The sequence below is a fragment of the Suncus etruscus genome, chromosome 15, assembly GCF_024139225.1.
Source record: "Suncus etruscus isolate mSunEtr1 chromosome 15, mSunEtr1.pri.cur, whole genome shotgun sequence".
In the NCBI taxonomy this organism is placed as follows: Eukaryota; Metazoa; Chordata; class Mammalia; order Eulipotyphla; family Soricidae; genus Suncus; species Suncus etruscus.
The window spans coordinates 74,679,698-74,704,709 of record NC_064862.1 but is presented as its reverse complement, the minus strand read 5'-3'; the positions used below and the strand labels follow the sequence as shown (position 1 = coordinate 74,704,709).

At 46.3% G+C, this 25,012-nt stretch overlaps 1 protein-coding gene and 2 pseudogenes across 1 annotated transcript; all 3 read right to left on the bottom strand.

The window, feature by feature from the left end:
- Positions 1-8,270: 8,270 nt before the first annotated feature.
- LOC126029937 (2-acylglycerol O-acyltransferase 3-like) lies at positions 8,271-11,242 on the bottom strand. Its single transcript, XM_049788167.1, has 7 exons — positions 11,137-11,242; positions 10,905-11,012; positions 10,646-10,716; positions 10,054-10,258; positions 9,810-9,984; positions 8,503-8,705; positions 8,271-8,425 (listed from the first exon to the last, which is right to left on the bottom strand). Exons 1-7 carry the CDS (start codon positions 11,240-11,242, stop codon positions 8,271-8,273), a joined length of 1,023 nt encoding a protein of 340 aa, XP_049644124.1.
- Positions 11,243-13,840: 2,598 nt separating this feature from the next.
- LOC126029936 (telomere attrition and p53 response 1 protein-like) lies at positions 13,841-15,676 on the bottom strand (annotated as a pseudogene).
- Positions 15,677-16,251: 575 nt separating this feature from the next.
- LOC126029934 (2-acylglycerol O-acyltransferase 3-like) lies at positions 16,252-24,657 on the bottom strand (annotated as a pseudogene).
- Positions 24,658-25,012: the final 355 nt, after the last annotated feature.

The following is a 25,012-nucleotide window of genomic DNA, read 5'->3' as shown; positions in this document are numbered from 1 at the left end:
TCCAGCAAGCAAGCTTCAATTGGGGTGCTCAGCTGTGTGTGGGGTGTGGATGGGTGCCCTGCACACTACCTTTCTCCTCAGTCTGATATTTGCACTTGATCTATTAGCTGGTGCAGGTGTGGTTGCATGGGGCGGGGACACCCAAAGATTGACATAGGGGAGGGGACTCCAGTGGCTGTTGGGGCCATCCAGGTGAGGACAGGGGAGCCACACTGACTACATGAACCGGGGTGGCCCAGAAAAGCACTTCAGACCCTGATGTCTCCTGAAGAGATGCCACAGGCTCTATGGCAGCACTGGGGACCCTACACCCACCTGGCAGCTCACCCTCTCCTTTCATCACATCCTGAGCCCCATACCCAGCAGGCTTAGATGGGCATTGAGGACCAGAAATGTGGACGTCACATGCCCCAGAGTGTGCCCACCTGTGATCCCTGGGCTGTGTCTCAGAAGAGCTAAGATATTGAGGACACAGTATTATTGGAGGTCTTAGCAAAGCTAGGATTCCTGGCATTTTGGGGTTCCATGAGGGTTTGGGGATGCAGTATATATTTGCACCAGGACTGAGATCACAAAATTATTGGAGCCCTAGACTTATTAGGATTGCAATAGGGTTTGGATCCCAGCAGTACAGGGATGGGGTCTTTGGCATTGGTGAAGCAGGAAGCAAAGACTGCAAAGCTCCCAGTCCTTCACAGTGGCTCCAGGTTTTGCCTCCAGCATCAGGGTCTATTGGGTCAAGGCTGTCTCCTGGCACCTGACAGGGCCCAGACATTAAACATGACAAGACATGTCACAGCACTAGACATGGCACCAGACAAGGCATTGGGCACCCTTGGGGGGCCCTGCCTCGGTGCTCTAGAGACATGTGACCCAAGAGAAGGTGGAAGCAGGGACTGGAGATCCTAAGGCTAGACTGTGCCCATGTCACCACAAGGTAGAGGACACATGAGAGGAAGGCATGGGGCATGGACACCTCAGACTCCCAGCAGGAGCAATGGAGGTGGAGATCCCAGAGGCCAGGACAAGATGGTCTAACTTGGGAATCAGGACTGGTGAAGGCTCTTCAGATACTGAGATAGAACATTTTGGGTGTGTGGTTCCTGGATGCCTCTGGTCTTGATATGTTTCCAAGGTTCAACCCTGTCTGTACCCAGCAGGAAGAACCTACTCCTGCACCTGGGCTGGGCACCCAGTCATCCCACCCTCTTGCCCCTTCTTCCTGTCCTCCAGCTCAAGCAGTGGGGGGCCTGGGGAGGGCACACAGGGATTCACAAATCCCTATGGCTAGTCTGAAAACTCCTGGGGCATGGATGAAAGCTGCATTCTGTGTCGGGGTGCCAAGAGCCAACAGGGCCAGGGGAAACCACCTGGGCCTTAACTGCCCCTCACCACTTTGGTCTCACACAAAGTGCCCTGAAGCTTGCTGGTAGAGGCTTCTTGGGTCAGAGTGCAGGGTGAGGGTTCGGTAGGAAGTATGGAACAAGGGGGCCAGACCAGGGTAGAGGGAGAGCTGGGAAGGGGTGAGTCCTTGGTACACAGGGTACTGCCTCTTAGCCTCTGAGGAATTGATCCGAAGGCTTTGTTCCCTAAGGAGCAGCTGTAACCAGTGTGGGAAGGGATTGCAGAGCCCCTGGCTTTCAGGGGCTTGCAAAATTGGGGATGTGGTTTCTGAAAGGATGACCAGGATGGAGGCTGAAACCTCACCAGGGGACAGCACTGAAGAGGCCTGCTGCATCACACCTGAGAGGGGTCTCTGAGATGAAACATGGGTCTCCAGGAGCCCACAGTGGGAGCCCAGGATGAACCTGCTTTCTGTACCCCAAACTCATTATTATTACTATTTGTTTTGTTTTGGGGTCACACCCAGCAGTGTTCAGGGGTTACTCCTGGCTCTGTGTTCAGAAATCATTTCTGGCAGGCTCAGGAGACCCTAGACCCTAGGGTCTAGGATACTGGGGATCAAAACCAGATCACAGCATGCAAAGTAAATTCCCTTCCTTCTGTGCTATTGCTTCAGCCCCCTCTTTTGCTTTTCGTAATTTTCTCTGCTTTGGGGCCACACACAATGGCGATCAGACTTCTTCAGACTCTGTTGGTGGTCCCATGGGCCATCCCTTTCTGGAGCTTAACCCTGGGTCTCCTAGAGCAGAGCCTGTGCTCATTTCCTGAGCTGCTGGGCCTCCTGCCTTTCTCTCTCTAAGTGGTTATTCCCAGAAAAGTGTCAACTATCTGTGAATCGCAGTCACTTTCTTATTAAGAGTCAGGTTTCCTTCCTCTGGAAAGCTATTTATTTTTGTTTGTTGGTTTTTGTCTTTTGGCCCAATGACTCTTGGGCCTCTTCCTGGCTCTGCATTCAGAAGCATGCCTGGAAGTGCTTGAGGGCTCATCTTCAGTGCCAGGGATTCAAACCAGGCAGAGCAGAGGGCAAGGCAGGTGCCTGAACCCTTGTCCTATCTCTCAGGGCAAGAGAGATATTTCGTAGGTGCTGTTCTATTCTTCCACCTCAGTTCACATCAGATCAATTATTTTTGTTTGTTTATTTGGGGCCTCACCCATCAGTGTTCAGGGGTTACTCCCAGCTCTGTGCTCAGAAAGTACTCCTGATGCGCTTGGCATCCTGCGGGATGCCAGAGATTGAACTCAGGTTGGCCATGTGAAAGGCAAATACCCTCCCCACTTACTATTTCTCCGTCCCCACATCTGATCATTTAATTGGAATTTTATCAGACCTTGATGTTCAGGATATGATGTTCAGTTATGAGAGGCCACACATTGGCAAAAATGGTGACTTTCTCTTCTTTCTTTCTTTCTTTCTTTCTTTCTTTCTTTCTTTCTTTCTTTCTTTCTTTCTTTCTTTCTTTCTTTCTTTCTTTCTTTCTTTCTTTCTTTCTTTCTTTCTTTCTTTCTTTCTTTCTTTCTTTCTTTCTTTCTTTCTTTCTTTCTTTCTTTCTTTCTTTCTTTCTTTCTTTCTTTCTTTCTTTCTTTCTTTCTTTCTTTCTTTCTTCTTTCCTTTCTTCTGTGAAGCGAATGTTGGGTAAATACTTGATATTTCCCCTAGGTTATTAAGAATAATCAGTTAATTCAGCACATTTTTTTTTTGTTTTTTGTTTTTTTTTGTTTTTGGGCCACACCCGGCGGTGCTCAGGGGATACTCCTGGCTGTCTGCTCAGAAATAGCTCCTGGCAGGCACGGGGGACCATATGGGACACCGGGATTCGAACCAACCACCTTTGGTCCTGGGTCGGCTGCTTGCAAGGCAAACGCCACTGTGCTATCTCTCCGGGCCCAATTCAGCACATTTTTACGGCTGCTTCAGGTATCCCTTTTTTGAGTCAGTACAAACTCATGGTTGTGGCTTTTTCAAGATGGTGCAAAGACCCAATCTAACCCATTCCCTGTTTCCATGCCCTCTCCAGATTTTAGGACCAACTGATTGTTTTCTCTTTACTTTTATGTAGTTGCCAGGACAGGAGCACCTGCAGAGCCAGGCACTGAACCCTGAATCTTAGATATCTAAACCACGTGCTCTTCCCTTCAACTATCTCTCTGGTACTAAATTATTTTGCTTTAAATTCTTTTAATCAATTAATTTTAGAAAAATATACTTGGGGCCATATACTGCAGTGCTCAGGGTTTACTCCTGGCTCTGTGCTCAGGGATCACTCTTGGGGCTCAGGAGACCATATGGGGTATCAGGAATCACACTTGGGCCTGCCATGTATGTACAAGAAAAGCCCCCTCTGCACCATGCATGCTTATTTGTCTGTGTGTATGAATGTGTGTGACCACGTGTAAATGTGTGAGTAATGAGAGTGTAAGTTTGTAGTGTGTAAGTTTGAGTGTGTGTGATGTATGTGAGTGTGTGACTTGTGTGTTTATGTGTGTGACGAGTATGTATGTCTGTGATTATGTGAGTGTGTGATTGTGTGTATAAGTGTGTTTGTGTGTGTGACTCTATGTGTGATTACATGTATATATCTGTGTAAATGACAGTGTGACTATGGGTGTCACAGACTGATGAGTCCTTAATTATGGAATCTTTTGCGGTGCCTTGAAGGTGGGTACACAGAATTGACTTGGGAGACAGATGCCAAAGACACAAGTTGGGTTCAAGTTCTCTTCTGTTTATTCAAAGCAAAAGGTGGAAGACTCATACTCAGTTTCTTGGCAAGACAAATTATCAGACAAAACTTATTTACCAAATGGCACAGGGGCAAATTGTTCAAGGCATATTCGGACAAGGGCAGTTTCACTCATGAGCTACTTTTGCTATCTGAGGATTTTTAACTAGGAAGGTCAATTCCCAGAGACTGGTGTTATTAATTGTTATGGCCTAATTCTAGTTCCTGCATGCTGACTAGGACTTAAAATGTTAACCCTTAATATGAATGCATGTAGGCTAACAGCGAAGCTAGATTTGAGAGTCAGAATTATTCTGTAAGAATAAAGGAAGAATACTTAAATCTATGCAAATGTTCCTAATAAGATGTGTTTATATATTTGAGTAATCATTTAGATAGGCTCTAAGAAAAATGAGTAATAATTATTATGTAAGAGTAGGTAAAGAATACTTAAATTTATGCAATGTTAGATCTGAGTAATCTTTAGGATGTCAGATGAAGTTATGTCTCAAATAATATTTATGCTACATCCCCTTTGTTCCTGAATGCCTCTTGGACAGAGAACAAAGGTTTTTCAGGGCTCTAATACCTGTCAGTACAGGTTATTCTCCAAGCTTCCTTTCTTACAGGTGCTACTTTTTCAAATGCCCTCTCTGCAAGTATAGGCAGTGAAAAGTTTCTACAATAGTAGACAACTTTTTTAAAAGACCCTTTCTCAGGTAGTTAAGGCCTTCTTGGGTTCTCAGGGTCTGTTTACATGGGAGATTTTGAAGCATTTATCTTTTTTAATGTTTGAAACAAATGATGGCTAATTCCACATATACATCTTCAATGGAAAACAGTAATAAGTGAGCCAGTATAATGCCAATCACTAAAATCAAAAGACCAATTCAGGCAGTTGCCACCCAGTGATTCCAAATCAAAGGGCTTAAAGCAGGGGTCTCAAACTCGCGGCCCGCGGGCCCTTTGGGGCCCTCCGTACAACATTTTGTGGCTCTGCCCTAGAGAAATCTTTTTTTGTTTTGTTTTGTTTTAGTTGTTTGGATCACACCCCCCAATGTTCAAGGCTTACTACTGACTTTGCACTCAAGGATCACCCCGACTTTGCCTACTGTGGCCCCCAGGTAAATTGAGTTTGAGACCCCTCGTTTAAAGTTTTAACATTAACCATAAATCTGTAAATAATTTATCAATCTTTGTAATATCTAATTTAGATTTGCTTAAAATAGCTATTTCTTGCTGCAAGGATTTTTATGTTTAAAGATATATTGTGTTGGGCTGGAGAGATAGCGTGGAGGTAGGGCTTTCACGTTGCACACAGAAGGTCGATGGTTCAAATCCTGGCATCCCATATGGTCCCTCGAGCCTGCCAGGAGTGATTTCTGAGTGGAGAGCCAGGAGTAACCCCTGAACCCTGCCGGGTGTGACCCAAAAACAAAAAACAAAACAAAACAAAACAAAAAGACATATTGTGTTGCCATAGGTCTAGCAAATGGTCTTTGCCTTATTTCAACATTGAAATGGAATGAATATGAATTGAATCTGAATAAGGGGTGACATATACATATTTATATTCTGATGGGAACAAGTGAATATCTGAAATTTGAGGTTCTGTATTTCATATGATGTAGCATGTGTGACTGCATAAATACGAGTGTATGACAACTTGTAATCGTTGATGTGTGTGAAACTATGTGTGTGGTTGTATGTGTGTGAGTGCATATGCATGTTTGAAGTGTTTGAACATTGTGTGAGCGCATAATAAGTCTGACAGTGAATGTGTGTACATAAATGTTTGTGTGTGTGAAAGTGTGAGTGTGTGTGTGTGTGTGTGTGTGTGTGTGTGTGTGTGTGTGAATTCTCAGCCTCAGCAACCATGGCTGCTTCACTCCCTTTTCAAAGGCTCTCTGGGCTTAATCTGCTACATGCCCTCTCCTCGTGTCCGCTAACAAGGCAAGGGGCAGTTGTAAAATTACTCCATACACCTGATCTCCAAACCCAGGTGAATCAGAGTCACGCAAGAAATTATCCAGAGCAGGCTGAGAGTGAAACACATATAGTCTGGCTATGTTTTACCTAGTATGAAGCCCCTGCTGTTTGCGAGAACTACCATTTTTATTGAGTACAGGGACCATCCCTGGGTGGGGCTGTAAACCCACCCAGGTTACCAAATAAGACAATCTCTCTTTGGGGGTAAATCCAAGTTGTAAACAAACATACAAAGAAACCCTGGATGATCTTTGTTTTGAGTAAAATAAGGTGTAACCCAACAGTAGTGATGGGAGTGGTGTCTACAGCTCAAGCACTGCTAGGGTGACCCCTAGTACATCCACCTTTGTGGAGGAGGTGGCCCCAAGTGGATATAGTTCAGGCCATGGTCGGCAACCTTTTTTTTCAGCGGAACCAAATCTCGCCAAAACCACGATTGAAATTCATTTTGAGAGCCAAGGAGCCAAATCTCGCCAAAACCACGATTGAAATTCATTTTGAGAGCCACAGGGTGCGCACTGAAAGAGGCTAGGAGCAGAGTCCTGACTCTTGGAGCGGCTGCCTGGCACACAGAAGATCCACGTTAAAAGTGGAAAGAGCCACATGTGGCTCCCGAGCCGCAGGTTGCCGACCCCTGATTCAGGCAACACTGGAAACAGACCATCCCCTGAAGAATGACCTGACCTAGGAACCAGTTCTGGCATGAGAAGTGTCTCTAGGCATGAATCCCCAAATAAGATGAATTGCCTGAACTCCCTCTAGAGCCAGAGCTTCTGTTTTTTAGTGTCTTCCTTCCTTCCTTCCTTCCTTCCTTCCTTCCTTCCTTCCTTCCTTCCTTCCTTCCTTCCTTCCTTCCTTCCTTCCTTCCTTCCTTCCTTCCTTCCTTCCTTCCTTCCTTCTTTCCCTCCCTCCTTCCCTCCCTTCATTCATCCCTCCATCCCTTCTTTCTTTCTCTTCCTTCCTTCCTTCCTTCCTTCCTTCCTTCCTTCCTTCCTTCCTTCCTTCCTTTCCTTCTTCCTTCCTTCCTTTTTCCTTCTTCCTTCCTTCCTTCCTTCCTTCTCTCTCTCTCTCTCTCTCTTTTTCTTTCTTTCTTTTTTTCTTTCTTTCTTTTTCTTTCTTTCTTTCTTTCTTTCTTTCTTTCTTTCTTTCTTTCTTTCTTTCTTTTTCTTTCTTTCTTTCTTTTCTTCTTCCTTCCTTCCTTCCTTCCTTCCTTCCTTCCTTCCTTCCTTCTCTCTCTCTCTTTCTTTTTCTTTCTTTCTTTCTTCTTTCTTTCTTTCTTTCTTTCTTTCTTTCTTTCTTTCTTTCTTTCTTTCTTTCTTTCTTTCTTTCTTTCTTTCTTTCTTTCTTTCTTTCTTTCTTTCTTTCTTTCTTTCTTCCTTCCTTCCTTCCTTCCTTCCTTCCTTCCTTCCTTCTCTCTCACTCTCTCTCTCTCTCTCTCTCTCTCTCTCTCTCTCTCTCTCTCTCTCTCTCTCTCTCGGGTCACACTCGGCAGCACTCAGGAGTTACTTCTGGCTCTAGGCTCAGAAATCACCCCTGGCAGGCATGTGGGACCATATGGGATGCCAGGATTTGAACCTTCGTCCTTCTGCATACAAGGCAAACACTTTATCTCCATGCTATCTCTCTGGCCCCTAGTTTCTTTCTTTTATTCTTTTTCTTCCTTTTTTTTTTTTTTTTGGTTCCATTTGGTAGTTTCTTTCTTTTATGATTTGTTTAGGTTTTGGTTTGGGGGCCACCCCACGTGGCACTCAGGGGTTACTTCTGGCTCTGCACTCAGTAGTCACTCCTAGTAGGCTCGGGGAACCATATGAGATACCAGGAATCGAAACTGGGGCTGACCTGGGTCAGCTGTGTGCAAGTAAATGACCTACTGCTGAACTATCACTTCTGCCCTGTGGTTATTTCTGGATTCTGTGCTCAGGGATCATTCCTGGCAGTCTTGGGGGACTCTATGGGGATGCTGGTTATCAAAACCAAATGTGACACATGCAAGGCCGCACCTTCCCCAACGCACCATCACTTCAGCCCCCAGCACAAGAATTCTTGGCTCCTTTTGTTCTACCAGATTTATTGGGATAAAATAGAAGATGGGGGTTTCCCAGCATGGGGGTGGGGCCAGGATGCTGGGGAAGTGGGAGGGTGTGATAAAGGGGGTTTCTAGACAAAGGTAAGCTGCTCAGAAGCAGGCACCCCACAGCTGGCCTTGTGCTCCTCGAACAGCTGCTGCAGCTCACGCATGTAGAGCTGGTGGTAGTGGTTCACCTGGTCCTCGGAGGGCTGGAGCACCTGGGGCACTGGGATGGGGCGGCCCACTGCGGGAGACAGGGCCAGTGGGCATGCACCATGGGGTACCTGCCCTTGCCTTCCCTAGGGAGCCAGCGGGACTTACCCACAGTGGTGATGGGCTTGGGCAGGGGTAGCAGCCCCCAGGAATTTGGGGAGAAGAGGCTGCGCCCCCAGAAGATGCAGGGAGAGAAGCCTGTAATCTTCTTGAAGGTGACCTGTGCTGCATACTGCCAGGTGCCCTCCTTGAAGCTCTTGACCCTGAAGATATCATTCTCCCCGAAAGAGTACACAGGAACCAAGGAGGCCCTGCAGAGCAAGAGATGAGGCACTGCACGAAATGGTGCCCAGAGGGTTGCAGTCCTTGGGCCGGCAAATTCCAGCTGCTAAGGAGTTTCTGGAGGAAAGTGCCTGATGCTGGGTTTCCAGAAAGCCCCCGGCTGCCTCGTCCTAGCTCTGCTTCAAGGCTTGGCCTCAGCTGATGTCACTGCATCGACCTCACTAGTCATTGTGGTGCAAGACGAACTCCACCAAATCCGTGGAGGACTCGATCCCAGGCTTCCATTTCCCTCTGCATTCTCAACTCAGAGATTCTCATGAGTCACCAGCCCAAGTGTTATTGATGGGGGAAGGGGCGCCCCCAGATACAGAGTGGGCTGTAGAGGCTAGGCAGGGCTCTACCCACTGGGACCCACTGTCTCATTGGGACTTCCAGGGATGGAGATTCTAGCAGAGCGGGAAAGAGCCCTGAAACCTGGCGCTGTGTCTGTGCCCACCAGCAGCCCACTCTGCAGGCCTAATCTTCATGTCATATAAAGAAACACTCCACAGGCTTTGCCTGTATGAGGGGAAGGGCCCCCAATGTTACCCATTCTTTTATTTATTTATTTATTTATTTATTTATTTATTTATTTATTTATTTATTTATTGGTTTTGGGACGCACCAGGTTGTTCTGAGGAGTACCTGCTGACTCTCACTCACACATCACTCCTGGGAGGCTCAGAGGATTTTAAGTGACGCTGGGGATTGAAGCTGGGTCAGCATGTCCAACGTAAATGCCTACCCACGGTGCCATTGCTCAGCCTCGGTGTTAAAATACTTTAAAGTGGTGTGTTCCAAGCAGTGATTATGAGCCACAGATGCAATCCGAGAAGCCCAGGAATTGGTGCTGGGCACTCCTGGGCTCCCCTATTAGTTCCAGGAACAACAGGGAGGACTTTGGTGCCTAAGGTGCACACTGACCTCTGTGCTACCTCCTATTGGCTCCTCCCAACTCCTGAGCTCATCAACAGGCTCTGTGCCCACAGGGCTTCAGTGGCAGGGTCACATGTCCCCCTCCTGCAGGGCTCAGAGGTTAGAGGGCTAGGAAGGTACTCGCCCTATACTTGGCAGTGCCCTTCACTCACACTCACCCATGCCTCAGAGCCAGGCGGACAAAGCCTTTGCGGTTGCGCAGGGTCAGACGGTGCACCCCGGGGATGGCATCCAGAGCTTCATGGGCTCCTCCCACTACGATGAACACGGCCTGCCCCGAGGGGCGACTGGACAGCAAGAAATCCAGGCTCTGGCGGCTCACGGAGCACAGGCCTGCGGGAAGGCGACCTTGATCCTCAGTTTGGGGGCACAGGGGCGGCATTGGGGAACCCAGGTACTCACCTAGGGCCATGAGGTAATCCCGATAGATTGGCAGGTATAAGAGTGTTGACAGGGCAGCTAAATTCAAGTGCAACCCTGGGAAGAGGTCAAAAAAGCCGGTGCTCCCAGTGGCGAGGTTACCGAGGGGGCCTGTATTCATGATGCCATGAGGGTGGCCGCATAGTATGTAGTTCCGGTCAGGGGGCAGCTCAGCTGTCTTGATCAGCTTGTGGGAGGTAAAGGGGGAAAGACAGCGGGAGGAAGAGCACAGAGGCCTTGAGAGTCCCATTCTCATAAGGAGGTCAAGATGTGGGGACCAGAGCCATAGCACAATGGGGAGGGCATTTGCACACAGGCCAACCTGGGTTTTCTCTCTAGCACCCTATATATAGGGTCCCCTAAACCTATATATGTATATATTATATCTATATTTTGCTAGGGTAATCTCTAAGTAGAGTCAGGACCGAATAAGTACTGGATGAATAAGTACTGGTTGGGGTATGGCCCCAAACACCTCCCCCAAAGGAACATGATGGGAGAGTGGATTTGGCCAGGGACACCAGCCTACACCCCTTCCTCCAGCTGAGTCTGCAGCAAGAAGGCAATCTGTCACCTTGATGGGGAAATAATCCCTGACGTAGTTCCAAAACATACAACGCCTAAACCATTTGGAGCTCCGGCCACCTGAAAAAGAAGTGCAGTGGAAGGAAGAAGCAACTCATTTTCAGAAGGGGTGGCGGTGTCAGATCTTATGAGGTGCCACACTCCCCAGCCCCTGCAAGAGAACAGCCTCCAGCATTGTTGGGATATCATCCCGAACACCAAACAAAACCTCAGAGAGAATGGGAATTCCCTGCCTCATCTGGCTTCACCTTTCTGGGGTGTGTCCCAGTCGATGATCAGCCAGACTCCATAGAGCACAGACAGCCACCAGAGCTTCGTGAAGAGGAGAAAGATGGTGAGCAAGGTGAGGGACGGTCCTGCAGAGCAGTGAGAGAATTGCAGCAAACTCACCTCATCAGTGGCACATATGAGACCTCTGAACCTATATCCTACAGGGAGGCTCCAGCCCATAACATAGGAAGTACCCTGATCCTGACTCACCGATGAAGAGAAAGGTCATCACATGTTGGTAGGCACCTAGGATGTTCAGACACTGTTTCCAGGAGGTTTGGGGGGAGGTAGAGACGGGGGCCTTGCAGTCTTCCATCCTGGCAGGCAAACTTTACTTGGGATGCTCAGCTGTGTGGGTGCCCTACTTGCTACTTTTCTCCTTAGTCTGATATTTGCACTGGCTCTATAAGTTGCTGCAGGGTGTGGCTACACTGGGCGGGGACACCCAAAGATTGACATGGGGAGGGGACTCCAGTGGCTCTTGGGACCTAATGGGCTCAGGAGATACTCTGAGTGCCTGAGATTGAACCCAGGTTGGCCATGTGAAAGGAAAAGTCCTCCAGCCACACATCTGATCATCTTATTGGAATTTTATTAGACCTTGATGTTCAAGATTTAATCTTGGCCAGTTATGAGGGGCCACAAGTTGGCAAAAATGGTGGTATTTTCTTTCTTTCTTTCTTTCTTTCTTTCTTTCTTTCTTTTTTCTTTCTTTCTTCTTTCTTTCTTCTTTCTTTCTTTCTTTCTTTCTTTCTTTCTTTCTTTTTCTTTTTTCTTTTTTCTTTTTCTTTCTTTCTTTCTTTCTTTCTTTTTTCTTTCTTTCTTTCTTTCTTTCTTTCTTTCTTCTTTCTTTCTTTCTTTCTTCTTTCTCTTCCTTCCTTCCTTCCTTCCTTCCTTTTCTTTCCTTCCTTCCCTTTCGTCCCTCCCTCCTCTTTCTTTTTCTTTCTTTCTTTCTTTCTTTCTTTCTTTCTTTTTTTTCTTTCTTTCTTTTTTCTTTTCTTTCTTTCTTTCTTTCTTTCTTTCCTTCCTTCCTTCCTTCCTTCCTTCATTCCTTCTTTCTTTCTTTTTTTCTTTCTTTCTCTGTTTCTTTCTATTTCTGTTTCTTTCTTTCTTTCTTTTTCTCTCTTTCTTTATTCCTTTTTCTCTCTCTTTCTTTCTTTCTTTCTCTCTTCCTTCCTTCCTTCCTTCCTTCCTTCTTCCTTCCTTCCTTCCTTCCTTCCTTCCTTCCTTCCTTCCTTCCTTCCTTCCTTCCCTTCCCTTCCTTCCTCTCCCTCCCTCCTTCTCTCTTTCTTTTTCGCTCTCTTTCTTTCTTCTATCTTTTTTCTTTCATTCTTCTTTCTTTCTTCCTTTCTTTCTTTCTTTTTTTCTTTCTTTTTTCTTTCTTTATTTCTTTCTTATTCTTTCTTTCTTTCTTTCTTTCTTTCTTTCTTTCTTTCTCTCATCTCTTTCTCTCTTCCTCTTTATCTGTTTCATTCTGTTGTGTAGCAAAAAATTGCATAAATGCTTGATATTTCTCCAGGGCCATTGCTCTAACAACCATTAGGCACATTTTTTTTTATTTTGAATTAATGCTACTTAAGTTTATTGAAGGAAAGGATTACTTTGCTAACAATAGTTTTATAATTAAAACTTTTCAAACTCTTTTTTATACTCAGTCAAAATTACAAATAGTCTTCCTAAGAACTCCCAAGGTATGAAAAAAACCACATTAAATAAATTCAATTTAGGGAAATGCAATGAAAATTAGAGCATATAAAAGCTGTTAGGGAAGCTGGCTTAACTTTTTTACAATGTATATAACTACATTAATAAGAGTGGCATTTATGTTTCTTAAATATTTTAATTTATGGCAGAACATGATATAGAAAACATACCAGCAGTACGGAATGAATCATAATTTCAGAATAAAGAGGATTTTGAGAGGAGGCAGCTATACCAACTACCATGTGCTAACATAGCCTGACAAACTATGTACACTTCTATTTCCCAAAAGATTTGAACCTCTTTAATTCCATAAGTTCAAAGTACTGTATCTATCAATTTCATCACGGACACTCCCACAGCAAAATATTTTTGTGTCCATACCTATCATAAATAAACTCAGAATGGGGGTTTGAGTGAAGGGATATGACCCACTTTGGAGCCTGAGAGACAGGCCCTCCTTGCCTTGCACAGTACTTACTGGTCTGGGTTCAATCCCTGTCATGACACATGGTCCCACAAGCCACACAAGGAACAATCCCTGTGCTCAGAACTAGGAGTAAGCCCTGAGCACCACCAGGTGTGACACACAAAGATAAAACAAAATGGGGGTAGGAGAGAGAGCATGGAGGTAAGGCGTTTGCCTTTCATGCAGAAGGATGGTGGTTCGAATCCTGGCATCCCATAGGATCCCCGGTGCCTGCCAGGGGCGATTTCTGAGCATAGAGCCAGGAGGAACCCCTAAGCACAGCCCAGTGTGACCCAAAATCCAATAAAATAAAATAAAATAAAATAAAATAAAAATAAGGGCCGGAGAGATAGCACAGCGGTGTTTGCCTTGCAAGCAGCCGATCCAGGACCTAAGGTGGTTGGTTCGAATCCCAGCGTCCCATATGGTCCCCCGTGCCTGCCAGGAGCTATTTCTGAGCAGATAGCTAGGAGTAACCTCTGCGCAATGCCGGGTGTGCCCCAACCCAAAAATGATAATAAATGAAATAAGTGACTGTAAGTCCACTTTCGATCCTACCTCTTAAAATAACTTTAAAAGACAAAACTTTGGGCCAGAGCGATCTAGCGGTAAGAGGTCTGCCTAGCCCCATGCTAGCCTAGGACGAACCTAGGCTGGTATCCCATATGGTCCCCCAAGCTAGGAGCGATTTCTGAGTGCATAGCCAGGAGTAACCCCTGAGTATCGCTGTGTGTGGTCCAAAAACAAACAAAAGTTTTGTCAGCTTGTTTTCACAGTAGTTTTCAGTATGGGTCTGACAGAAAACAACCTATAATGCATTCATTACAATGATACAGGAGCTTTTATACATATAGCCATTTTTTGTACAGGCTAGTTTTAAACAGCCTACACTATAGCCCCAAAAGGTTGATTTTCGACAAAACTATGGCCTAACTCACTAGTCCAAGTTACTTCTATCTGCACTGTCATTTGTCATCTGCAGTCAGAGAACCTCAATAAAATCTTATCTTCAGCCAGGGCTTCTGTTGTTTTTAACTGAATGACAACACTGAACATTGTCGCATGGATGCACCTCTCCCAGTTCTACTTGGAAGTCTGTATTAGGGATCAACCAACCACACTCATATTCACTAACTACCCCAAACACTCCAACTACTCAACTAACTCCGTGTCATGAAAGCCTTTTTACGGCAGTTCTAGCCTGGATATGGTAGTGATCCAGGTCTCTGGCAGTCCTGACTAGCAATGCAAGCATCTAACTAAAAGACAACTGACACAAGAAAGGTGATTATTCTTTCATCTGTACACTCCTACTTAGGTCACCTCTGTCCTCTACGGGCATTTTCAAGTTAACTCAGGAACACTGCGTGAGTTCCTACATAAGATCTAGCCCAGTAACGCACTGATCTTAATTACTGGTCACGGACTAGACACTCCCAGAAATGTGAGTGTAACAGAATTAAGACAGATCCTCCTCCTTGACTAAGAAAACGAAGAAAACACAGACGATTAAAGTGTATACAAATGCGAATGTTGCATAAGGTTGTGTTATGCAGCAACACCAATAAATAAGCTCAGATTGACTCTTTTAAAAACTCCTCTTAGAACCAGCTAGCTAACATCCAAACACTGCCCGCTAGTTCTAAGCTTATATTCTATTTAAACATGTCTAGAGCAAGTGATTACTGTAGTAGACAAGATTTAAAAAAAAATAATAATATATAGCTGGACCTAACCCTACGTGTGACAATGGGTCCACAGGCACACCCTTAACCATTTTTTCCAAAGAAAGAGGTTTAAACGGCTTTACCATGCTTCCCGGAAGGGTTGCAAATCAGTCTCTACAGATGAACTAGTTTCTGTTGAAGCAGCTCTGTTAGGGGACACTACAGTCAGTCTTGGGTAGCTCTAGAGTTTCGTGGTGGAGGAACTTTTCCACACAGGAAGCTGATCAAATCTTCTCTGCGCATAGTTCTTCTGCGCTTTTTTTACCCAAGGCAACACATCCTTATTGCGCCGCTGGTAGCCAATCTGAATTCCAATATCAAAGCTTCGCTGATGGGTATCCACGCTTTCTTTGTAGAGATTGGTGACTGCGGTGGCTGCGTTTTGGAAAGGGACCCAGAGAGAAAGTCCAGGTTGCTGACACACTCGGTCTTTGTAGAGCTGCAAGGCGGCCCTGGCCGAGTTCTGGAAGAGGTGCCAGCACGAGCTTCTGCTGCTTGTGCTCGGGGTGCGCCACGCCCGCCGCCTCGTCGCGCAGCTCGGGCCGCAGCAGCTCGTCCTGCTTTGCCTCCGCCTCGGCCAGGCACTGGCGCTCCCACTGCGAGAACCAGTGCTCCGGCCCGTGCTCCTGGATGGCCGCCGCCGCCGCCGCGCCGCCCTCCTCCCGCCGCCGCCCGCCGAGCCCGGCCCGGCCCCAACGCTCAGGCCCACGAAGTGCGTCCTGTTCGCCCCTGCAGCCGCCGCCAGGCACATTTTTTAGGCTGGGATCAGGGCCCCTTCATGCGCTAGTATCAAGTCATGTTTGTGGCCTAACAATATGGTCCAAAGACCCAACCCAACCCACCCTATTTCCATACCCTCTCCAGATATGAGGACCAACTTAATTTTTTTTCTTCACTTCAGGTGAAGGACAGGTGCCAGTACAGGAGCATCTGTAGAGCCTGGTACAGAACCCAAAGTCTTAGTATATATGTAAACCATGTGCTCTTCTCTTTAGCTATATCACTAGTCCTAAATTATTGTTACTTTAAATTTTTTATTCTATTATTTAAAAAATATGCTTGGGGCCACAACCTGTGGTGCTCTGGGCTTTCTAACTGCTCAGGGATCACTCCTGGGTCTCAGGAGACATATGGGGTGCCAGGAATCAAACTTGGGTCAGTTGCATACAAGGCAATACAGTGTGAATGTGTGAGTGTATGAATGTGTGTATGTGTGTGATAACTTGTGGTCATCAATATATGTGAGACTATGTTTATAGTTATATGTGTGTATGTGAGTATACATGCATGTTTGAGGATTGTGTGAATGCATGATGAGTATTGTGTGATTGTGTTGTGTGTACATGAGTGTGATTGTGTGACTGTATGAGTGTGTGTGTGTGTGTGGAGAGAGAGAGAGAATTCTCAGTCTCAGCTACTAGGGCCGCCTCATTCCCTCTGGAAGGCCCTGCTAGGCTCAATCTGCTGCATACCCACTACCCGTGTCCCCAACATGACAGGGGCAGCTGTGATGGGAGTAGTGCCTACAGGCCAAGCATTGCTGGGGTGACCCCTAGAAAATCCATCTTTGTGAATGAGGAGGCCCCAACAGGATGTAGCCCTGGCCACACTGGAAACAACACCCCTCCCCCCCAAAAAAAGAGAATCTGAGCCAGGACCCAACTCTGGCATCAGAAGTGTCTCTAGGCACAAACGCCCAAATGGGGTGCATTGCCTGGGCTAGCTCCCTCTAGAGCCAGAGCCTGAACATTTTTCTTTCTTTCTCTCTCTCTCTTTTTTCTTGTCAGCACTTGGAGGTTTATTTCTGGTTTCTGAGCTCAGAGATCACTCCTGGAATACTGGTTATGAAGCCAAATTCAACTTATGCAAGGCCTCCCTTGCGTACCCCCACTACACCATCACTTCAGCCCCCAGAGCAAGAATTCTTGGCTCCTCTTGTTCTACCAGCTTTATTGGGAGAAGATAGAAAATGGGGTTTTCACAGAATGCAAGGCCAGGAAGTTTGGGAATGGGAGGGTGTGATGAAGAAGGTTCCTAGACTAAGGTGAGCTGCACAGAGACAGGCACCCCCATAGCTGGCCTTATGCTCCTCGAACAGCTGCTGCAGCTCGCGCATGTAGAGCTGGTGGTAGTGGTTCACCTGGTCCTTGGAGGGCTGGAGCACCTGGGGCACTGGGATGGGGCCGCCCACTGTGAAAGACAAGGCCAGTGGGCATGTGCAGTGGGGTACCCTGCCCCGTGTTTCCCTGGGGAGCTGGCAGGATTTACTCACAGTGGTGATGGGCTTGGGCAGGGGCAGAAGCCCTCAGGAATTCGGGGAGAAGAGGCTGTGCCCCCAGAAGATGCATGAAGAGATGCCTGTAATCTTCTTGAAGATGATCTATGCAGCATACTGCCACTGCCCTCCTCGAAGCTCTTGACCCTGAAGATACCGTTCTCCCCGAACGAGTACACGGGCACCAGGGAGGCCCTGTGGGGATAGACAGGGTACCCCATGAAAGAGCACCCAGAAGGTTGCAGTCCCTGGACAGGCAAATTCTAGCTGCAAAGAAGCTTCTGGAAGAAAGTGCCTGATACTGGGTTTCCCACAAGCCCCAGGCGGCCTCTTCCTAGCTCTGCAGAGAAGGCTTTGACTCAGCTGACAACCACTGTGTTGACATCACTGTTCACTGTGTGACATCACTGGGGTGCAGTATGGGCTCCACTTAATCAGTGTAATGGGTTCCAAGGTTTTTACTTGCCTCTGCACTCCCAACCCACAGAATCTTATGAGTCACCAGCCAAGCATAATTGATGGGGTAGGAAGCATCCTCTGATACGGGGTGTCCTGTATCAGGACAGGGAGCCAGGTAGAGCTCTGCCCTCTGGGATCAGCTGTCTTGTTTGCACTTACAAGCCTGGGGTTTCTGGGAGAGCAGGAAGTAGCCACAACACCTGGCTCTGTGTCTCTGCCCTCGAAGCCCTCTCTGCAGGACTAAGCTCTATTTTTCTTTATCTCCAGGCCTACTGAATTTCAGTGTGCAAGGCACACACCATACCTTTATAGGACTCAGGAGGTCAGAGGGCTAGGAGGGTGCTCACCCTACACCCAGTGGTACCCCCCCCCCACTCACACTCACCCATGCCTCAGCTCCAGGTGCACAAGTCCTTTGCAGTCGTGCAGTGTCAGACAGTGCTTACTGGGGATGGCGTCCAATGCCTCCTGGGCACCCCCCCCCACCATGATCACCACGACCTGTCCCAAGGGGCGACTGGACATCAGGAAATCCAGGCCCTGGCGGCTCACTGAGCACAAACCTATATGGGAGGTAGACCATGACTTTCAGTCTGGGGGTGTTAGGTTTCAAATTGACACCCGGTTCTGAGAGTCAAAGACCGTCTCAGATAATGCCAAATGCAAAATGGAGTTTAATTGGTTAACTGAACTTCAAGAACCCCAAGTGAAATCTTCAAGTAGTAAATCACAAGCAGTAACAGTATAATCATTTTATTTCTTTTTTTTTTTTTTTTTTTGGTTTTTGGGCCACACCCTTTGACGCTCAGGGGTTACTCCTGGCTATGCGCTCAGAAGTTGCTCCTGGCTTGGGGGACCATATGGGACACCGGGGGATCGAACCGCGGTCCGTCCAAGGCTAGCGCAGGCAAGGCAGGCACCTTACCTCTTGCGCCACCGCCCGGCCCCTCATTTTATTTCTTAAATGTCTTAATTGGTGATTTCTTTGGTTGTCTAGGGATATTCCTGTTTGTCAGGAAGATACTCTGATACAGAACGTGGTTGTCAGGAGAAACTGATTCAGACCCTTTCTCTCAAGAATTACTCTGATTCAAACTTTTGGGTTTTTTTTAAGGGAGACTTTTTTCAAGCTCCGTCAACTCCTAGTTCTAGAGGGCATCAACTTTGGTTTCATTTCTAAGTTAACTCTCTCTCTACCTTCAGCTAGGGTTTGGGCTTCTTTTAGTCTAGAGTTAGAGGGGGAATCTTGGTTCTTGCATTCCCCCCTCTGTCTTTGCCACAGGGAGGAATCATCCTCCCTTGTACAAGGGTTTAGGGGTTCTACTTTAGGTAGTCTTTTCCAACTCAAAACTGCAGAACTTCCTTAAGCAGAGTACAGAGGCAAAGCAATGTCATCTTCATGTCAAGACACATTATATTCCAACATCAATATTTATGGTTGTTTCACCTCAGGTAGGACACCTCAATAGTGAAAACACTTGTGGAGGGTCCCCAGTGTGACAATTTGACCCACAAACTCTACAACTATAGCTGGAAAATAGTCCCAGTACAGTCCACAAATAAATCAGATGTTCATTCTTGTCAGCATTCCCACAGCCACTGCTATTGGCTGGTACATCAGGATGATCTTCATTCTGCCCTGGTTCTGGAAGTTGAGTCAGATGAATATACAGGAATCCTTATAAATCTGCTCAGCAAGGATAGGGGAGGTTCCTTTGGAAAGGTTTTTGTAGCTTAATTAGCTGTTATTCCGGGGCTTTTTTTTTTTTTTTTTTTTTTTTTTGCTCCTGATCCAAGAGAACTGCCTCCTCCACTGGTGTTTAGTTTTTTTACCCTTAACATTTCTAGAGAAACCACAATCTTTGCTCCTTCTTTCCTTATACCTCCCATCCTCTTTAAATGTCAGTGTCCATTTAATTATTGCTACTTGTCCCAACCTCTGGGATAGATAGACATAATATAATTTCCAGTGGGTGTCAGTGGCCTTAGATCATTGAATTAAAGCAGACAAGGGACTATAGTCCCTACCTCATTCTCCTTAGTTGTTAAAGAGGCAATTGACAGGCTGGGTTCTGCATTTTTTTTTTTTTTTTTTTTTTTTGGTTTTTGGGCCACACCCTGTGACGCTCAGGGGTTACTCCTGGCTATGCGCTCAGAAGTTGCTCCTGGCTTCTTGGGGGACCATATGGGACGCCGGGGGTTCGAACCGCGGTCCGTCCTAGGTTAGCGCAGGCAAGGCAGGAACCTTACCTCCAGCGCCACCGCCCGGCCCCCGAGGGTTCTGCATTTTTAACACCTGAAAATAATTAAATCAATTAGACAGGGCCCGGAGAGATAGCACAGCGGCGTTTGCCTTGCAAGCAGCCGATTCAGGACCAAAGGTGGTTGGTTCGAATCCCGGTGTCCCATATGGTCCCCCGTGCCTGCCGGGAGCTATTTCTGAGCAGACAGCCATGAGTAACCCCTGAGCATCGCTGGGTGTGACCCAAAAAAAAAAACAAAAAAAAATTAGGGTGATATAATTTCCCTAATGACTTTTGATATCTGTGCAGTCACTCTACCAGCCTTCCTCAGAATATGCTCCCTAGTGTTACAGAGGTTGCCTGGAGGAGAAGGCAATAAACACAGCTCTGAGTTACTTCTCCTATTCAGGTTGGGTTTTCCTTATTCAGACTGGTGATTGTATTTATAGCTTTCAGTTCTTTATAACCTGATCTATTTCAACCAGTAAGCACACTTTCATATTGGTTACCCCCAGAGGAGTGGGCTTTCAGATAGACCTACTAAAATGCATGTAATTCACTTACAGAAATAAAAGAATAGTTTTTTATTCTCCACAATCACCTTAAACCTTGAAAGATAGATGAATAATCTAATTTGTCTTGTTTCTTTGCACAAACACAGTCATACTAAAGAAATCTTTATTTTGGGGCATCCCATTACTTAAAGAGTTTCCTGGGATTGGTGAAAGACAGAGCAGGTGATTTACCCCTAAAGGCATTAATACTACTTCCATGCCACAACAGGATAAAGATGAGGTCTAGGGGGCAGCATTCAGATCAACACAGTAAGCTGGGAAATGGCCTTGGTCCTCCCATTTTCTGTTTGAGTGTCCTGAGCCTGTCCCACCCTCCTTCAGATTTGAGAGAGATTCTGACCTCGGGGTTCTGGAGGGATCCTATCCCCACCCCTTCCATGGTTGGGAGAGGTTCTGTCCTCTAAACTTTGTTGAGAGCAGGACCTGAGCTTGGCCAGCTGGCAGAGATCTAGCCGATCACTGATTTCCTAGGCCTTTACAGTCGTCCTGAGTAAGCTGAGTACTTGTAACAGTACCACTTATTATTGGACCTGCTCCTATCATTCAACCTTTATTCCTTTCAACTCTCTTTCTCTAAAGAGGGTTCTGGGATCCCAGATTTTCTATTACAATCTTGTGTTTATGCAAAACAACACAGTGCAATAAAACATCCAAAATACTGAAGGCGCTAAGGAGAGGGAAAAAGCCAATGTTTTCTCAAAATTACAGAACACACAGAAAATCTTGAAACTATTTGATTAATGTCTGGGGAGCTTCTCACAATAAGATTTCCCATATTTTGGGCCCGGAGAGATAGCACAGCAGCGTTTGCCTTGCAAGCAGCCGATTCAGGACCAAAGGTGGTTGGTACGAATCCCGGTGTCCCATATGGTCCCCCGTGCCTGCCAGGAGCTATTTCTGAGCAGACAGCCAGGAGTAACCCCTGAGCATCACCGGGTGTGGCCCAAAAACCAAAAAAAAAAAAAAAAAAAAAAAGATTTCCCATATTTTTATAGATCCAATTTTCTAAATCATGACCATATTCATAAAGCTTTTTGTGATACACTTATCAGTATTTTTGGCAGAAAGTAACAGTAAATCTGGTAAGCAGTATTGCAGCACATACCAAAAAAAGCATTTAAGTATGTCTACTCTTACATATCATATAGAAAGTAGAGGTCTAGCCATTGTGCCTCAGATTTTTTCAGAGACATTAATCTCAACCGATAATTTTCAAATAAAGAATTTGAGTACTAAGAACTTAATCTCATGGTTAGAGATGGACTAAAAAAAAAAAAAAGAAAGTAGAGGTTTATTATTCTATTGGCCTCTGTCTATGGGCTTACAAGCAGAAGGCATACTGGACACCAGCAATTCCACTAATAAGTTATACATGGCATTTAAATAAAATGATATTTGAATACCAGAAAGAGAACTCGCTAATTTTGGCAGGCTTTTAAAACTGTAGCCAAATGTGGCTTCTTCCTGTTCAGTCAAAAGTTGACTATAACTAATTTTTCAAATATCTTTAAATGGATCTTCAATGAACTTTATTAAACTCTTGATTATTCTTTTCAATACCTTTATCTTTAGGAGATCATAACATCTTATCATTACCCCATTCCTACCCAATAAGCACAAGAACACATTGCTTGACTGTAGAATTAATTAAATTAATGAGTCCTGGATGGTGGTGGATGATGGTGGATCCTTTCTGGGCCAGGGAAGACACCATCAGCTTCTTTGGCCTGGCGATTCAGGGTAGCTGTGAGGATATGATCCACAAGCAGTCAGATTTCAGGAGACATGAAGCTTTTTTATTAGGTTCTCACCACCATGTGTGGCTTCTAAGCTAATCTTCTAAGCAGCCTCTCTGCAGCCATCCTGCATCTAAACCTGTCTCTTATCTCTCCATGCTCCTTCCTCCCCAGCCTCTCTTTCAGAATCTCCCTGTCAATCCCCTCTGCCCCTGAAGCAACCTTTTTGTTACCTTCCATAGACCCCTCCCAGAAGTGGGCTGATCTGCCTCTCCAGGTGAGCTAGGCAGGAATTTGGTGGAGGGCTAACAGTTAACATTGCTTTAGCTTCTGTACTCTGCTTGCTTAAGGAAGTTCTGAAGTTTTGAGGTGGAAAAGACTATCTTAATTAGAACTCCCAAACCCTTGTAAAAGGAAGGATGATTCCTCCTTATGGCATAGAAAAAGGGGAATGCAAGAACTAAAATTTCCCCCTCTAACTCTATGATAAGGAACACTACACTAAGCAAGCCCAAACCCTAGTAAAGTGTACTTTTTCACTCCTAGCTGAAGGCAAAGAGTGAGAGAGAGAGAGAGAGAGAGAGAGAGAGAGAGAGAGAGAGAGAGAGAGAGAGTTGGGGCCGGGCGGTGGCGCTAAAGGTAAGGTGCCTGCCTTACCTGCACTAGCCTAGGACGGACCCGAGGTTCGATCCCCCGGCGTCCCATATGGTTCCCCAAGCCAGGAGCGACTTCTGAGCGCATAGCCAGGAGTAACCCCTGAGCGTCACCGGGTGTGGCCCAAAAACCAAAAAAAAAAAAAAAAAAAAAAGAGAGAGAGAGAGTGTTAACTCAGAAATAAAACCAAAGTTGGTGCACTCCAGGAATAAGGAACTAGGGTTGACTGATCTTGGAAAAAGGCTCCTTTAACAACCAAAAGTTTGAATCAGAGTAACCTTTTACAGCCAAGGTTTGAATCAAAGTATCTCCAACAACCAGGTTATGTATCAGAGTAGCCCCCGACAACCAGAAATATCCCTTGATAACCAAGGTTTGAATCAGAGATACCTCCTCAAAAACCAGGCTTTGAATTATAGCATCCCTAGATAATCAAGATTGAGTCAGAAAAATCAGTGATAAGTTAAGACCTCATACAATGAAATAATTGTTCTGTTAATGCTTGTAATTGCAATATAAACTGCTTAAAGATTTGACTCAGGTCTTTGCCAAGACTTCCCTAGTGGGATGAGGCTTGGGCCTTGGTTAACCAAATAAACTCACTTTTGTACTCTCAGTGCCTGGTGTCATCTCGAACCCTAACAGGGGCGCATGCGTGGCACTGGGGGAACCTGTCACTCACCTAGGGTCATCAGGTAATCCCGATAGACTGGCAGGTTGAAGAGGAAGGCCATGGTGCTTAACTTCAACCTCAGTCCCGGGAAGATCTTGAACGAGCCTGTGCTCCCAGAGAGGAAGTTGCAGGCAGGTCCCATGCACATGATGTCATGAGGGTTCGCAAGCAATACGTAATTCCTGTAGGGGGGCAGCTCGGCTGTCTTGACCAGCTTGTTGTGGGTAGAGGGAGAGACAGCGGAAAAAAGAACAGAGAAGCCTTGAGATCCCCATTCTCATAAAAAGGGTCAAGATGTGGGGGCCAGAGGGATTAGCATAGTGGGAGTGCATTTACACATAAGCCAACCTGGATTTGCTCCCCAGGGTCTTATATATGGATGTGTGTATACATATATATGTGTATATATAATGTGTATATATATAATGTGTAATATATATATTTAATAGGTATGGAAAATCTCTAAGCATTTACCCCAGGAGAGGGTTAAGTACTATCACCCACTGGGTATGGCCCCAACTGCCCCTCCCAAAGGAGCATGATGAGAGAGTGGTTTCTACCAGGGACACCTGACTACAACTCCTCCCCCAGCAGAGTCTGCAACTGAAAGGCAACCTGTCACCTTGATGGGGTAATAATCCCTGAAGTACTTCCAAATGATAAAACTCCTAATCCATTTAGAGCTCCAACAACCTGGAAACAGAGTGCAGTGGAGGGAAGAAGTAACTCAGTTTTGGAGTGGGGTGGTGTTTTCAAACCGTATTAGGTGCCACACTCCCAAAAGCCTGCAAGAGAACAGCCTCAGCATTGTTGGGATATGACCCCAAACACCAAATAAAACCTCAGAGAGAAGAGGTACTGTGTACCCCACCTAGGTTCACCTTGGTGGGGTGTGTCCCAGTCGATGATCAGCCAGACCCCATAGAGCACAGACAGCAACCAGAGTGGCTTGAAGAGGAGGAAGATGGTGAGGAAGGTGAAGTACGGTCCTGCACAACAGAGAGGGAATTGCCACAAACTCAGCTCTTTGGTGCCATTTTCTGACCACTGACCCCACATTCTGCTGGGAGACTCCAGCTCTGTCCCCAAGGAGAAATCCTGAGACACTCTTACCCATTAACAGGAAGGTTAGCACATACTGGTAGGCACCCAACATGTCCAGACACTGTTTCCAGGAGGTTTGGGGGGAGGTGAAGAAGGGGGCCTTGGAGTCTTCCATCGCAGAGGGCAAGCTTCACTTGGGGTACTCAATTGTATGGGGGTGTGGATGGGTGCCCTGCACGCTACCTTTCTCCTCAGTTTGATATTTGCACTTGCTCTATTAGTTGGTGCAGGGTGCTGCTTCAGGGGGTGCGGCACCCAAAGATTGACAAAGGGAGGGGACTCCAGTGCACTTGGGCCATCCAGCTGTGGCAGGGTCGCCCCACTGACTTCGTGACCTTGGGTGAAACCAGGAAGGCACCCCAGACCCTGTTGTCTCCTAAAGAGGCATCGCAAGCTCCATCACAGCAGTAGGAACCCTACACCCCTTACCCTCTGAGGGCTTGACCTGCAGGCTTTGTTCCTAAGGAACA

Excerpts from the sequence above, each read along its gene's own strand:
- LOC126029937 (XM_049788167.1), bottom strand. The coding sequence starts at position 11,242 with ATGGAAGACTGCAAGGCCCCCGTCTCTACCTCCCCCCAAACCTCCTGG. Across the intron at positions 10,717-10,904 it reads CTGGGACACACCCCAGAAAG|GTGGCCGGAGCTCCAAATGG; the intron begins GTGAAGCCAGAT and ends CTTCTTTTTCAG. Across the intron at positions 9,985-10,053 it reads GGATTACCTCATGGCCCTAG|GCCTGTGCTCCGTGAGCCGC; the intron begins GTGAGTACCTGG and ends GCCTTCCCGCAG.